Source organism: Macrobrachium rosenbergii, chromosome 53 (assembly GCF_040412425.1).
Source record: "Macrobrachium rosenbergii isolate ZJJX-2024 chromosome 53, ASM4041242v1, whole genome shotgun sequence".
Lineage (NCBI taxonomy): Eukaryota > Metazoa > Arthropoda > Malacostraca > Decapoda > Palaemonidae > Macrobrachium > Macrobrachium rosenbergii.
Genome location: NC_089793.1, coordinates 5,805,384 through 5,821,572, shown reverse-complemented (window position 1 = coordinate 5,821,572; position 16,189 = coordinate 5,805,384). Strand labels below are relative to the sequence as shown.

Sequence of the window (16,189 nt, the reverse complement as noted above, 5' to 3'; positions counted from 1 at the left end):
TTTACCAGGTACAGAGCATTCTACAGGATTTTCATCAATACCAATGACAAACTAATTTACTCAAATTAACTCTTGGGTTGAAAAACTACCATTGAAATACTGCCTTTTACTTTATTCCCTATGGTCTCTTCCCACCTAATGGTCCAGCTTCACTTTGTCTCGCTCCAACTCCCACCTTTCATGAAAGAACAAACTTCTTTGGGCAACCCCTGTAGAGTGTAGAAATTCAACTCTGTGGTCTCATTAAACTACTTTTTAATAATAATTGATTTAAACCATATTTCAGCATATGAATTTCAGTATTACTCCTCTTCATCAAGTTGGTGTAAGGTACAGTCTTTATCTGTAGGTGTAAGTCCAATTAGCTACAGGTCCTGTGGGATTTGTGTGAAATTTGATCCACACTTCACTGTAAGATGTTACAAGTACTTAGCTAATCAACAGATCCCTCACATATAAAGCATATGAAAACCTTAGAAAATTACATTATACTATACCACAAGATGCCCAACTTTTACTAAATTAGCAAAAGACAAGTATCATATCCTATTACTGACCAATACAGTATATTACAAATAACTGAAAGGCAAGGCAAAGTGTATGGATTCATGAGTTTTTTTTACACTGTGTAACAAATCTCAGCTTCAATAATACATAGTTCAATTATCATAGGTCATTTAAAAAAATAAAGCTGATATTCTTTGGATACTGTATATATAAAAATAACTCTTCAACAAGCAGTTGCTTTTCAGCACTGGACATTATTCTACCTGGCTTGTAATTTATATCATCCATCAATAAGCACCTACATTATGTTGTCGACTAAAAAGGCATTTCACCCGCCATCCATACACTGCCTACACTGAAGAGTGAAGTTTTGGAAAATACTGCATCATGGTAGCAACAGTTAACTGATAAAAATAGACACAATTAACTCACATACACATACAACACCAGATGGGCTTAATGCTTGGGCTGAAGCTTAGGCTTTAAGTTCCATATTTAAATACTGAAGCTTAGAGCTTTAAGTTCCATTTTCAAACTGAAGTAAAATAGTGGCAGCAACTTTAGTCAATTCATACTAGGCACAAGAGGACTGTGCTATAAGTGTACTCCAATAAACTCAAGAGAACAAAATGAGTCAACTTAGCCTTACTTGGCTGGAAATGCTTAAAAGGTACACAAATCTGTGAATAGCTGATATTAAAAATATACCAACAGTAAGAAAATGCATTATGAAAAAGTTAGAGAAGAAATATTTGGCCCAGAAAATGAACAATTGCACTATTATTCACCAACCAAGCTCAAAAAATATTCAATATATCTAAGTTTTTGGATATACAGATTAAAGCTATTAGACAAGCTCTCTTAGCTTACTCTGCGAACAATTTGTGACAACAGATTGTTGCACTTTCTGGACATAGGTGTTTGCCTACTATTCTGGGGGTGTTCATGAACAGAATTTGCTACAGAACTCCACTCACAAATGCCTGCACCAATCAAACTTGCGCAGAATTTGTAACATAACTCATTTGCATCACAGTTCAAAACAAAAATCGAAAAACTGTAAAATACAAGAACAATACAAGCTACAAAAACTCCTCATGCAATTGTAAAGTTTCCGTCATATTTCCACCCAAGGTAAAGCCATTTTTAAATTGTGAACTACATGTGCTATGATGTGGATTAAGACATTATCTCTCTAAGGCTACACAAATATCTGGGAATCATTTTTGAAAAAAAAAAAAAAAATAGTTTTCACTTACTATTTATGACATATTCATCCTGCATCTTCCATTCAACTTGAATACCATTATAAATGCCAAGTCATTAATCTTAAGGAACTTCCCCAGCCACTGCACAGCTCAGCTGCTAGTGACATTTGGTCAGTATTATATACTGGTCACATTCTCCATATTAACAGTGCTCGTGTGATGTGCTACAAATGCTTAAGGGAAGTATGCTAGGAAGAAAGCATCAAGTAAGAGGAATGTTTGAGAGTGCTGTAGAAGGTTTAGTAAGTTAGGCTCATTATATAGTTACTGATCACACTCATATTTTAGAAAAGTACTTATAGTATTCTGTGTAAGCTCTTGACTGGCTTAATTCAAGCATGAGGCAACATTTTTAATCAGGTTGAGTTCATAAATGTATTTAAAAAAGTACATTTTATTTTGATGAAGTCATGTATGGAACTAACAGCAGCAACCATACTGACTGACTATTGGTTTTGCGTAGCTTGTGTATTCCACTAGCTGCTGGAAGGAAGTGAAATGAACTGCAGTACCACATTTTTCTTATTATCTATAGAAGTTCATTGTATCAGTAATGAAATGTTATCCCACTGTCATCCATTATTGAGTCTGTAAAAAACATCACTTGAAAAATCAACATCTTTTTTAGTTGTGTGAGGAAAAATTTCATTTTGGTTCCTTCAGGTTTTGTACCATTACCAGTGTTATGTTATTGTACTGAATTTTATTTACAGAGCTTTCTCGGTACCTGCCTTTTACGGCGATGTTTCCTACACTGTGCTTAATGCCTCAATGTCTATTTTCATATGTGAGTTGGAACTAGATGAACTTGCACATATGTGTAGGGCTGCTAAGTGTACAAGGCTACAAGCTATGTGTAGTACAAGGCTACATGCTAGATGTAGCATCAAGGCAAATACAATGATCGAGTACCAAACTGCGAGTATCAACCATCGAAAAGTCCCTTCAGTCTGTGCATGCACGTGTGTGTGTCTTCAGAAATTTGCATTCTGAATTTAAAAATTTAAGCAACATTTATAGGACTGCTGTGTATAAATTACTGTTCAGTGTAGACAATTGTGTGTGTGCAAAAGCTGAGTTGGCTGTTCTTTAATAAATAAAAGATTTTATATAACTTCACTCTCTGAGAAACAATCTCACATCAGGCTTGTATTAAAACCCAATTCTCAAGATCATGATTTAGTTCTTAGCAACTATTAAGAACAGTCATGTCAACAACTTTCTCAAAAACATAAAAAAAATGTGTTTGATTTGGTAAGTGGCAATTTGGCATGCTAAGGTACAAAATTTCAATACCTTTTCACTAAATCCATTACTCTGCCCACCTGCACTGTAAGACGATCAAATTATATGTGTTTCCTTCACCCTACAACAATTTTATATAAACTTTTATTTCCCTTTTAGACATTTTTATTTCACTAATTTTTTAGGATAAAAAGGCCAACTTCACATATTCAGGGTAAAACAACAAGATCATAATTTTAAGGATCCAATGGATATACTGTACTAAGTTTAGCAATTCATACGTAACCGTTGACATTCAGGAATAAACAAACAACTATTGCTGAATGACTATTGGAACCTAGACTAAAATGTACGTCTTTTAAAATATAAGGTACACTAGTCTAACCTAAGCTATGGTACTTTCTTTAAAGTTGCAATTTTTCCTTCACTGAAATTTTAAGATTCATAAATCAAAGCTACAATTGTCTTGGTTTTATTGCCAGTTTAAATACAAAAAATTTGTCATTGTTAAAATCACTAAATCACAGACAAAATTACTATCGTAGGCTGCATTCAAGTTTTGGTGAAAAAGTTCTACACTTGTTATATCTGTGAGTTCATTCCCATTATAATTATATAGTATAATTTGTAACATTAGTTTACCCACATCACACTATTGTATGCTATGTCAGAGATTAATAAAGAGAAATGTTTGTTTTTAGTCTATTATTGTGAATTCGTTCTTTAACCTGATACTGATATAATAAACGATCATACCTTATAGTTCCCCAGGCACTGACTGATATACTGAATTTTTGTACAGTGTAGAAAGTTGTCTGTTAGAAAATGGAAAGTTGCAGCTCACTATAAAAAATTCAAAGGTTTCCTATATATTGTGAAGTTCTGAATATTTAAAGACTACCAAATAAGCTACTCATCACAAAATGGTTATTACCACTACATTCTTGGATTATGCTAATTAATTTCTTGTTTATTTTCAGCATTTATATACTTTAAGTGCCAAAATTAACCATCCACAATGTCTATTAGTCATGGCCCTACTTCATAGCTAAATGATATTTACCTTCCAAAATAATATTGATGCCTGGTTACATTAAAAAAAAAAAAAACGTTCTGAAATAAATTTTATAAATCCCAGACTTTTGTGCCTAAAACAGTGATTTTCTAGTAAAGCACTGTAGTTAGCATCCAGTTTCAAACCATACACTCTAATATGGGTGGATGCATAAAATTTAGGGGCATAACAAAAACACTCTTTCAATAGTTACTATTTTGTCAAGTCATTGTTTTAAAAAAAATGTACTGACTAAATTATGAAAGTAATTTTAACTATATGCCTTCAGTAGGCAAAAGCTTCCTGAAAAACAACAGCTACTGCTGTCAACTAGGATGTTCCACCACTAGGAATAGCCTAAAATACTACTGGCTTAATTGACTTAGCCGTATTCTTTTGTTTGAGGTTCAGAGGTTCCAGAGCCTTAAATACCTTAAATACATAATACAACTATAACCTAAAACCCACTGACTAAGTATTTCTAAAAGTGTCATAGGCAAATTGACCCAGGAACCAATACCTCATGCAGGGTAGTGGTGTTGGGTTCCACTTTAGAGTCTGACAATAAGCTAAAAATATGTTTTGGGATACAATACTTTCACCTGACATTGTCTTCCACTGCTAAGTTGATGGGCTACTGTATTCCAACCTATGGAATTTTGCCAACCTATGGACATCACAGCTGATGCTAACTCTGACACTCTAGCAAGTTGGAAGTTTTCTTATACCCAAGAAGAAATATTACAACGATCCAAAATACAACCCTTTTCGGCATTTGCTAAAAAAGATCTGAAATTCTGAGTCCTACATTCCCCTCTTTTCTACCGTGATGAATCTTGAGCATCAGGTAACTATTCATCAAACAATTCCAATGCTCCTGATCCCCTTATTCTACTCCCTAATCCAAACCCTCCCCAATAATCTCAGGATTTTGTATCAAAGGCTTGTAAGGTACCTGGTCATAATGGCATTTCTGTACAATTTCTTAAGACATTTGTAGGCAAAATGAAAACTACAACACTAATAATGGAACTTTTTGATGCTTACCACAGTCAATACAGTCTGAAAATTCAAAATACCTTTACAAAGTACCACTCTGAATTAGAATTCTAACATCAAATACAGAAAAATCATATTTAATATTACAAGCCTAAATACAATTCTATAATATTATTAATCTCTGTATCTAGTTAGCCTACTTTGAAAATGATGTTATCAAACTATATTAATATACTTAAATACATGTTGCAATATTAAGGTAAAATTTTATTACTACATTCCACTATATTTTCTTCAGGAACTAAACTAGTTTTATGAACAACCAGACAATCGAGTTTAAATTCCTACTCTCATGGTCTGGGCATGGTGAATAACAAAGTTATGATTTTTTTCTTAAAAATTTATTAATATTTCCAATGAAGTGTAAATACATACAAAAACAAGTCTAGTATGCCACCATCAATATGAAGGTCAACTTTAAAATTCAGTCATCCAGTTCAAAATAGAAAAGGTCACTTATCCCTATAAAACTCCACATAACCAGAAAGACTGCAAAACATAATCATCACTTACACAGGAGAGGTCCTCCACAAGTTTCACGGAAGCGGCACACTAATTCAACGCTCCTGAGTTTGCTCTCTTGAATGCATAAATAACACAGACCAATCCAAGTCCAATGTGACTAGGCACAGTTCAAATTCATTCTGACTCTGACCCTGTACCAGACTCTGCTGTAATTACCTGAAACAAGAATAGAAATTGTTGTAAAATGACAATTTTTCAATTGACAAGTATACCTGGTTTGAAATAACCACACAACAGTTTAGTAGGCCAAAATAGTTTATGAATTATTACACATTAAAAATATACATGCATGATACAACTCGGCAGTTTATCAGTACTGAAATAAAACTATACAACAGCCCAACCCAATTCACAATAATAATGGACTTTGGGTTGGTTGACTTACAATCTAGTGATCCTGTCATTGACTGATTATATTTCTACATGGATTAGGTTCTATGCTACCATTAGCTAACCTGTAAGCAGTGTCCATAACTCTAAAAATGATAATGATCTTTGTAAATATCTTAAAAACTTATTTTAAAATCTGTAAATAACTTTGATACTTCTGAATTTTTTTTTTTTTTTTTAGATCCCATCAGTGCCAAAACCAATAAATTTCTGACCCTCTTTAGGAGTACATCAATTACCATATGACTACTTTGCACAATGCATTTTTTAGATGATACACAAGGTTTCATGTAGAGTCCCCTTGGCTCTAAGCTGCATTGCTTCCTACCTTTCATTTTTTAGTCTACAGTACTCCTTTTGGTCTCTTTCCGACTACCTGACCAACTCCTTTTACATATCTTGTACCTTTTTTCATCTTTCCTTTATGAAAAACTCCTTCAGGTGATGCCAGTGATAATCCAGAACTGTGACCTTCTAGTCATTAAACTATTAATTCAGATGTTCTTACTGGAAGCAATAAATGCACTTCATGCAAATATTACAGACGATAGAATCTAGGAAATACAGAGAGCTTACATTTCTGTATAAAAAAAAAAAAATGGCTAAAACAACCATGCAGTAACATTCTTCAATGATAATGTCCCATTCATTTTCTCCGTGATCCTTGAATACTAGCTCTTGATGTTAGTATGGTTATTTTGGCTTTTGGGCAACCTGAATTTTTATCATTTTTATTTAACATTTATACCTTAAATAAGACAAATCTTTCATTCTCATGATATTAACTCCCTCCCGTCCCCGGCACCAGAATGATTTTCTCTTTTTCCATCACTACACTTTCCTTCAAACCCTAATTGGAATTTCAATATAACTGCTATGTTGACCCAACAATTCCTTGATATGACACCAAGGTGATCTGCGTCATACTTCAAAATAATGAATGAACTACTGAATACTGTACTGTCAGTTATCAATTCTTACCTCCACTAGTTGTGCTAATTCCTTAGCTTCTTTTACCATCTCATCTAATAACTTATTCTCCTCTTTTAGCTGTGCTACCTCTTCTTTAAGGCATTTATTCTCTTGTGTTAACTTTTTATTTTCTACCAATGTTTCTTCAAGAGCCTCTCTTCTTTTCTCTGCTAATTCTTCCCAATATTCAGGTGGTGCAGTGTCTGAAAACAAAAGATTTGAGCTGCAGAATATTAAAAGCAAATTAAATATAAATAAACTATACTGGTAATTTAACCTTGAAACATGGCGTATATAATACAATCTTCAAAAAAATGCATTACAAATAACAGAAACATAAATATTTTGGACTTGAACCAAAAATTCTGATAGATGGTTCTGTTTTCTAACTGAATTAGTATCCATATTCACACAAGATTCAGAGATAAACATTCAAAACTGTTTTTAATTCAGATGATAAAGATGAGGTAAAATGACAAACGATAGGCTATTTTTAAAAAGGGTCTAAACAGTGCAGGAAAACCACCACTCAGGCACAATTTTGCCTAGAATCAACAACTAGGGGGAAAAAAACAAAAGAACATAAACAATTAGTGAAATGGTTTGTGGAATGGAATCTAAATTACAAACAAGAGGATAACATAAAAAAGAGGAAAACAGCAGAATAACAACAGGATTAAAATGAAAATTGAGATGACAAAATTAACTGGTAAAAGTAATGCTGCATAATAAAAGAAAAAGCAGAAATACCCAAATGTATGAATATGTGGAATGAGCAAAAACCAAAAATAAATCCTTGGACACTGAGTGTGCACTGGACAACACACCCTCAACTCAGAGCGACTGAAGAGAATTGAAGTGTTGACAGCTAGTGATTCTAGTTTTACACCAGCCAACTTTTACTCATTTTCTAGTTGTCCATCGACTTGGCAACATGCCATTTTACTTAAATTTTTATTATTATCTAAACTGAAAACAATTTAATTCACTTACCACTTGTTAACATGTTTATTATTCTTTCAGATTCACAGCTGGCAGACGATGATGTTCCATCACTATTTTTTGATAAATCTAAATCTTTTTGACTTTCTTCAGTCTGAACAGCCACACTAAGTTGCATCTTCTGCTTCTTATGCTTATGTGGCAAGTCTTCATAAATTCCATCTGTTCGCCTATGTTTCACCGGGACACTATTTTCATCACTGATGGAGATACTGTATATTTATTAAAGTGGTGAAAATTCATTTGTTCAAAATATTCTCATCACTGATGGAGATACTGTATATTTATTAAAGTGGTGAAAATTCATTTGTTCAAAATATTCTGTCTCTTTATGACTTAACAATCGGTTGTGTTTTGTTAAATACGACAATATGGAGCTATTTCATTTGCACATGACAAATCAGCCTATGCAATGTGTGAAGTGTAAAAATTACATTTCGATAAAATGAGAAAAACATTTAACTATAGTAAATCAAACTTACATATTTACTTATACTACAGGCATTTGCTGGAACGTTAACTACCGACCTCCCCTTATATTGTATCCTTGTCCTTGAATAGTCACTAATCAAAGTCACTAATCAACAACTGACTGACTGAAAAAACAGCATCACATAACATGTGGCACATGAGAATGGCCTAACATTCCCGAACACCAGTACAGAAATTCCTATCAATCAAAATATAAATAAAAGATGGGAATGCTGAGTACACCAACTACCCCTAACTGACCAAATATGTATTAACAACAGTTAACAACTAATTATTATCATTATTACTATCACAAAGTAGTTAAGTAGATTCTCAAACAGTTCATCCAAGTTACAAAATGTTGGGCTAGCTCACCAAGACTAAGGGTAATGGATGAAAAGTAAAACACATAAGACAACACCTTTGCAAGGTGAAACCGACAGATGACTGACAAACTATGCTCTAGTTAAGTCAATTTTACCCTTCATCCTAAAGACTGAACACGTTTTTCATTACTGCAGGAAAAAATTATCGTTCCTGCCAACCCATGCAATTAAATTTCCTTCTAATGTTTAGTCAAAAGTAAAGAAAATACCAAGTCGACCATACACATCAAGATAAAAATGCACTGTCAACCTATCACTATCAATAAATCATTCTTCCTTCCAGCTGATTTTGTAAAGGACAAAGTTGCTCCAATACACCAATGATTCACTTTATCTGAAATTGATTAGGAATCACTACGTGTTGCATGAGTCCGTAAAATACATCCTACAGGTGGTCTGGCTGTCAACAGGTTACATAGTGGTTCTCACAACTTCCTATATCCCTAGTCCTGTGGCTTATTAACTTTGTGTCACAAGGAGTGTTTCAAATTTTTATACAAAAATACTTAAATCCTATAAACATTTTGGACCACAGGAAATCAGATGCTTGTGTCATTATTCCTTACACAACCTACACAAACTCTCTGGTTACAAAATTAAGTCAAAATAATATGACTGCCTAATTAGTCAATGTTAAGAAAATCTTAACCACATGACAAAACATCAGCCACTTCCACAAGAAGAACAAGTATCTAAAAAATCTGTATACATGAAGGATCTGTATACATGAGAAGCATTTTGTACAACTCTTCCTCATTTTGTACACCTCTTCCTCAGCACTTTTTTTACACTCCCTTGTAGGGTTACATTTAGAGTAATGAAATTTCACACATTCCCTGCTAATTTCTCTCAAAATATATACAAGCCCAAAAACCAAATTAACTCGACTACCTACCAATATTCTAATTACAGTACAGTGCTACTGACCAAGTACCTTCTGAAATAAAGAACAAGTACAACAGTCCTCCCTTTTCAAATATAAAAAAAGCTCTTCACTTGAACCTTTTAACTGTTACCTACAGTGAACAACTTCAGGAGCCCCAGACATTAGTTAAGAACTTGCCCAGCAAAGATTTCGAGGACCCAGAATGTCAGCAAAAAGCTAAAAAATAAATTGTGGCAACTCCTTTACAAGAGTGAGCATTTGACTGTGGGATCAGTTTATTTCTAACTAGTTTCTTTTCTCTTATATTGTTTATTCTGATTTATTATACTGTTTACCTTTTCTATGCAAACTAACTTACCTTTCCCTTGTAAACTTCAACATGAAAAGAAAATGTGTAATGTGATTACCTATTACCAATAATGATATTCAGTACTATTAGTTTTTGTAAACAATTGTATGCAGTTTCCGCTCAGCTTATTAATTCATTCAGTCATCTATTCATTCTTATAAACTCAGCAATACATTTGATGCGGAAAACGAAGAAAATTGGGATGAAACAGGGAGGTAGCATTGTTACTGTCTGGGTATGATCCACAAGACTGCCTAATGATTGGCCTTGAAAGGAATGGGAGAAAAAGGAATTATATTTATGTGTACTGACTTAGTACCAATGTTAAGAAGTCAACTCTGTATATTCACTTAATAAACATCACACGTAAAATTGGCAGGTGAAGTATTTGTACATATTAAATGGTTAAAGGGTTAAAAACAAACAAGATTTTCCTGCAATCATAACGGTTAACAGTTTTACTAGCAGTTTCCTCTTTTGCTTTGCATACTTGTGTAATATATTTTGCTTAGATTTACATGGGGTTCAAGGTTTTTTCCATGATGTTATATTACCTCCCACTGGTCAGCATCCTGTAATTTCTACATCTAGCACTACTCTAACAGACTGCTCCTTCCACATTCTTTCATGACCAGACTAACTCGCACACTGAAATTCTGCATAATCAAAACACTATACTACCACAGTACCTATACTAGTGCCATAATCCTAACTGAAGAACATGAAAGCAAAGCCATAAAAATGTTATTAATAAACATAATTGCAAAGTCATATGTTTCCTTCAAAATGTTGCAAGTCTCACTAAATAATAAATAATTATCCATTTACCTTTTTCTTTTCCTGCTTTTAGATGAAATTTTTACATTTCCATCAGCAACAGTTAACACGGACTGCTTATGCTTATTTTGGTGTGTTATTCCCAACCCCTTTCTCTCTTCAGTAAAATCCTGAAAAGAAATAAAGTGATTATTGTCAAAGACTTACTCAGTCAATGCATAAATTGTAGATATGAATTCTTAGTACAGTAGCTATGTTTCAGGAAGTGAATATTTTAGGCAAATCATTATTCAGCCCTTCTGGAAAAGCATTGCTTCAACATGAACACCTTTGGAGACCAACTTCTTCCAAAGACTGTTCCTTATCCCCTAAGGTTCAGGCACCATACAAGAGATTTCACAACACACAAACTTTGTATCTGGTGAGGGTTCTGGTTGTTTCAGCCATGTGTCATTTAGGCCGTAACATCCAAACTGGCAAACGGCCAAAATGGGTGTATATATTACTTTGACCGCCGAGGGGCTAATACTGAACATGGTGTCCCAAGGAGCTTCTGCCATGTCTTAAGGCCTCAATTTCATATGGCCTGAAGTTGTGACAGCCTAACATGTTCACGTCCAAATATAATATGGTCTAATCGTCCCGAACTCTCAGGTGAATGCTCCAGAGGAATTCAGTTCTTTCTCCAACCTTAAAGTGTTTTTTTTTTAAACGTCCCCTCTACATATAATGAACATTCCTAGGCTGGACTGCCCATACAGTCTAGGATGGTGTGTCTGATACCTATCACCCCTAAATTAGTTATGGTACCAGTACATTTTTCCCATAGTTTGTAACACTGGCTGGAGTCATTAACAAGTGACAAACATCTTACAAAAAAAAAAAAAAGAAAAATCAAACATGTTTTTCTGAGCCTCTTATCTTTTACTGTATTATGTGGATGTGGTTCTCTTTGTGACGGTATGACAGATTGATTGATTTATATTTTTAGACGTACACGCCAAGCACTGGGTTAACTAGGGCCATTCAATGCTTAGAATCCAAACTTGTAAATTTAACTAAGATTCATGCAAATCTACGAATTAGGGTAAAAAAAAGTTTAAAACCTAGTGCAGGTAAGCCTAATATACAAAACACTGGAGACTTGCTCTCTCGCCAATCATGAAAATGAAAAACTCTCCCTTAACAACCAATGGTTTAAATGAATGCTTTTCCATACTATTCATCCGTATATCATTCACATTACAGTGAAAAATTACCAACTATTATATACTGTACATTACAACAAAAAAATCACCTTTGTATACATGTTTAAGTTTTTAAGATGCAACCTACAAAAACAAAAATTAATGGAATGACGAGCAAGTAACTAACAGACAATCAAAAGTACTCAGGAGTGATGTTTGATTTCTATTACAAACAAGGCAGTGCCCTTTGGGAGAAAATGCAGAATGAGAGGTCAGGGCTACTGTAGATGCCTAGGCATTTCAGAGGGTATATGACCTAAGGATACTTTCCTAGGGGCCTTTGCCCACCATGGACCCCCAAGTTGTGACCCCTCACTTTGCATTCTACCTGCCCAAAGTACCAACTGCACATGTGCATGCACATTTTGAGCCATATGCTGCTTCATATTTTATGCTTTGGTAGATCTAAGTAATAGATATATGGCGGGTATTTAGCGAGAAATGGCAGTTTCTTATAGTATGTTGGTTGCTTATTTACAATTTAACATTATTTTTGGGGGGCCAGCTGTAATTAACCCCTGAAGTCCATCCAACAAGCGGTTTCCATACGTGATCTTCACAAGACAGAGCACGGGTACGTCTGATTCGAACGGTTCATATCCCGTCCGGCAAGTGCAATAACTTGTTAATGTATGGGTATTGGGCACCCCCCCCAGGCCAGTACTAAACACGGCAAAGGAACATTCCATTAGGCCGACAACAAACAAATGCACCGCCAGTGTCAGAAGCCGTAAAAGTGTAGAAAAAACCATTTCCAAGGCATTGCACTTGTCGGATGTGATATGAACCGTTCGAAACAGACGTAGCCGTGCTGTCTTGTGAAGATCACGTATGGAAACCCCTTGTTGGATGGACTTCAGGGGTTAATTACAGGTTAATTACAGCCAACCCACAAAAAATAACGTTAAATTGTAAATAAGTGACCAAAATACTATAAGAAACGGCCATTTCTCGCTATATACCCGCCATGTATCTATTGCTTAGAAACACCTATGCATTTTTAACAGGTAGTATTTATGATGACGGATTACAGTTGGATGTTAAACGAAGGCCAAAGCTCATATCTGACAAAGCATCGCACAGAAGAACAATGTACTAACTGCTTACCTTGCAATTCATACAATCATGACAACGGTGGTGTTACTATTAATATTTACTCCCTTTCATTTTCCCCCACACAAAATCCAATTTCCAGTAGAAGCCCACCCACATCTTAATTTTGCAAACATTAACATGGACAGGAATAAACAAGTACAAGTGGTCTGCACCAAGAACACATATTAAAAATGTATCAAACAAAATAATCAGTTGAGAATTCACGTTTTACATGAAACTGGCGAATGATTAATGTACCCGATAGACTACTTAGTCCTAGTCTACCGTAGCCCCCTAACAATACATTTGTTAAAATTGCGGACTACTGTCGAGGCCCCATCTCGGCAACGACTGATTCACGTGCACAAAGGGGGCAATGTTTAGTACCAGTCCCCCGCGGATGAACGTAAAAACATGAACAAAAGACGGTGAATGTCACAGGCTCGTAATTTTACCCTAAGCTTATTCAGGGAAGGTTTGCCATTACTAGCCTAACCTGGGATAGGCCTGTATTTCTTCTATCCAGTTCTAGGTTATGAAACGTAGCCTAAGCCTAAGGGGTTTGGGTCGTTTTAACCGTAAGTCCGTTTACATGAAAAACGGGCGCCGTTTTCATTACCGGCACTTTGGGGATGTACGTGAAGCAAAAAAAAATGATGGTAAATACCATAATCATAACGTCTCAGGTTGTTTTGGACGGTACCTTATGGCCAAAATGACTTATGGCTGAAACACCAGGATCGGGCGTAGGGTTAAGACCTACCACGATCGTCAGAGAAAAGTGGCTAAATTAGCCCAGGCTAGCCAAGAACCAGAATTTGGGATAGCCACTGTAGCCAAACAGGCTAACGGCCCAGGCTGACATTTCGCACTGGCAGAGCCTACCTAAGCCTAAGCCGTAGGCTGACCAAATAGGGATACGGCAACTAGCCTCGCTCCTTAGCTAAACAGAACTTACCGCAGCGGTTTTAGCGGTAAACCACTCTAAATCACTAAGTTAAAATAAATCATTGCCCTAAAACAAACCTAACCTATAACAAAGAGCTTAAAATTACTAGGACTACCGTAGGCCTAGCCTAATGGTAGCCCTACCCTACGGTACAGACGAACGAACACACGAGCTTAAATAAGTCCAGATTATAATTACCTAATTACCTTTGGCCTTAAAACGCCCGTGATCTCGAACGGTGAGACGGCAGACATTATCAATCCGGTTTAGTTTAGTCAGAACAAATAATATGTCGTCCTTCTCGTTGCTTGTTTTGGCTTTTAAAGTTTAAATGGCCGAGCGCAAACTTGGACGTAAACTTTACCGTTGGTTCCTTTCCGAAAGCAAAGAAAATACATCATCTATTATTCAACTAACCTACAATATATAAATCTAGAATGGTATCCTAGTAAATCTTAAATTACAATAGATAGTATATTATGTGTCGTTCTTACCTAAAATTAATCCATTGGCTTCTCGATCGGTAAACCAGGACAGCGATTAGAGGAGGAGGAATTGTTATAAGTAAAGCATATACCTCTCTGCGACTCAACTTGGCGGGAGTTTTTTTTTTTTTTTGTTTATGAATACTAAATTTATTTACCCCTTTGATTGCTATTCCAAGAACGCTAAATTTAACATACAATACGATTGCCACTAATATTTATTACATTTTCCATCATTAATAAGTAGCCTACAATTTCCTTGTATCATATTTCCAGTATTATGCTTAGAATTTATATCGTTAAAACTGCTTCGAGTTTATATAGGTTAAAACACTCACTGCAGTTCTATAACCATTATTTGTTAAGTTTATCTATTGGTCATAGCAAAGTAAATTATCATGTCAAATATTTGTTTAGTGCTTTACATAATTTCTAACTTATGCTTTCCTCCCCAAGAAATACTCAGCCTTCATGGAATGCAAAGATTCTCAACTGTAGCCTACGTATGCCCTAATGTTAAATACACTGGATTTATTTCGTTATGCGGAGAAAATATTTGATGAAAAGTGTATAATTCTTAAGTTCTTGAGGGAGGAAAAGGAAGTCAAGATGTTGTGCCAAAGGCAGAGACAAGCGGTTCAGTGTGTGTATCATAACATTTTTGCTAAGACTTACATGGTTAGTGTTTCGGAAGTTTTCTGCACATGCAGTTGGCATTTGAGTCAGACGTCAGGTTTAATATACCTGCTACTTTGTTTTCAGGTTTAAATCATTATTAGCTCAAAAAACTTAAGCTTGATAAATAATTACATTTACTTATACATTTTTATGGACACTTACCTTTAGTCAAGATACACATAAGGGTTAGTATAATTGCTTACCACCATTAAAATATTCATTACTATTGATGATGGAACTATCCTAATCCACATCTGCTATAAATCACCGGGAAACTTATTGATTTACAAAAAATATACCAAACTGTTAATTACTTCTGCGGAACAGTGAAAACACATTCAACTTTCCAGGTGTTGGTATCATGGGGATGTGCAAGGAGCCTACCTTTGATTTTAACTGCATGTTACATCCTACAGCCCAAAGCAGATCATTATTATAAATTGTTCAACCAGACAGTCGAGTTATTCATAAAAAAAACATTAAATTATGAATATTTACCAGAAAAATTATTGACAGGGTAAAACGAAAACGCTGGAGTTTTCATTTGTTATATGTTTCTTACCCTTGCCGTTCGTTAGCCTATTGGTTGGTCATAAAATTTACTAGCAAGTTGTTCTGCACTCTAATTTGGGATTGGGTTATGTGAGATGTTCATAAACACCCGTGAGGTAAATCGGGTATGACCACTTCATAAAAAAATGGTAAAGAACCAAGCATAACCAATGGCTAAACATTTAATAAACAAGAAAACAATTATCCCTGCTGACTCAAGGAAAATGCAGTGCCGACGATTAATTATTGACGAGCATTTTCATAAAACCTAAACAAGACATTATACTGGGAT

The 16,189-nt window shown here is 35.0% G+C and overlaps 1 protein-coding gene across 2 annotated transcripts; it reads right to left on the bottom strand.

The window, feature by feature from the left end:
* Window positions 1-2,486: 2,486 nt before the first annotated feature.
* Window positions 2,487-14,546, bottom strand: LOC136834233 (geminin-like). 2 transcript variants are annotated; one of them, XM_067096575.1, is made up of 5 exons: window positions 14,389-14,546; window positions 10,943-11,061; window positions 8,014-8,234; window positions 7,030-7,223; window positions 2,487-5,814 (listed from the first exon to the last, which is right to left on the bottom strand). In XM_067096575.1, the coding sequence occupies exons 1-5, from the start codon at window positions 14,434-14,436 to the stop codon at window positions 5,773-5,775; spliced, it is 624 nt and encodes a 207-aa protein (XP_066952676.1). In that variant the 5' UTR covers window positions 14,437-14,546; the 3' UTR covers window positions 2,487-5,772. The 2 variants fall into 2 exon arrangements, with proteins under 2 accessions (XP_066952676.1, XP_066952677.1); XM_067096576.1 differs by having other exon boundaries at window positions 8,014-8,222.
* Between the last annotated feature and the right edge of the window lie 1,643 nt (window positions 14,547-16,189).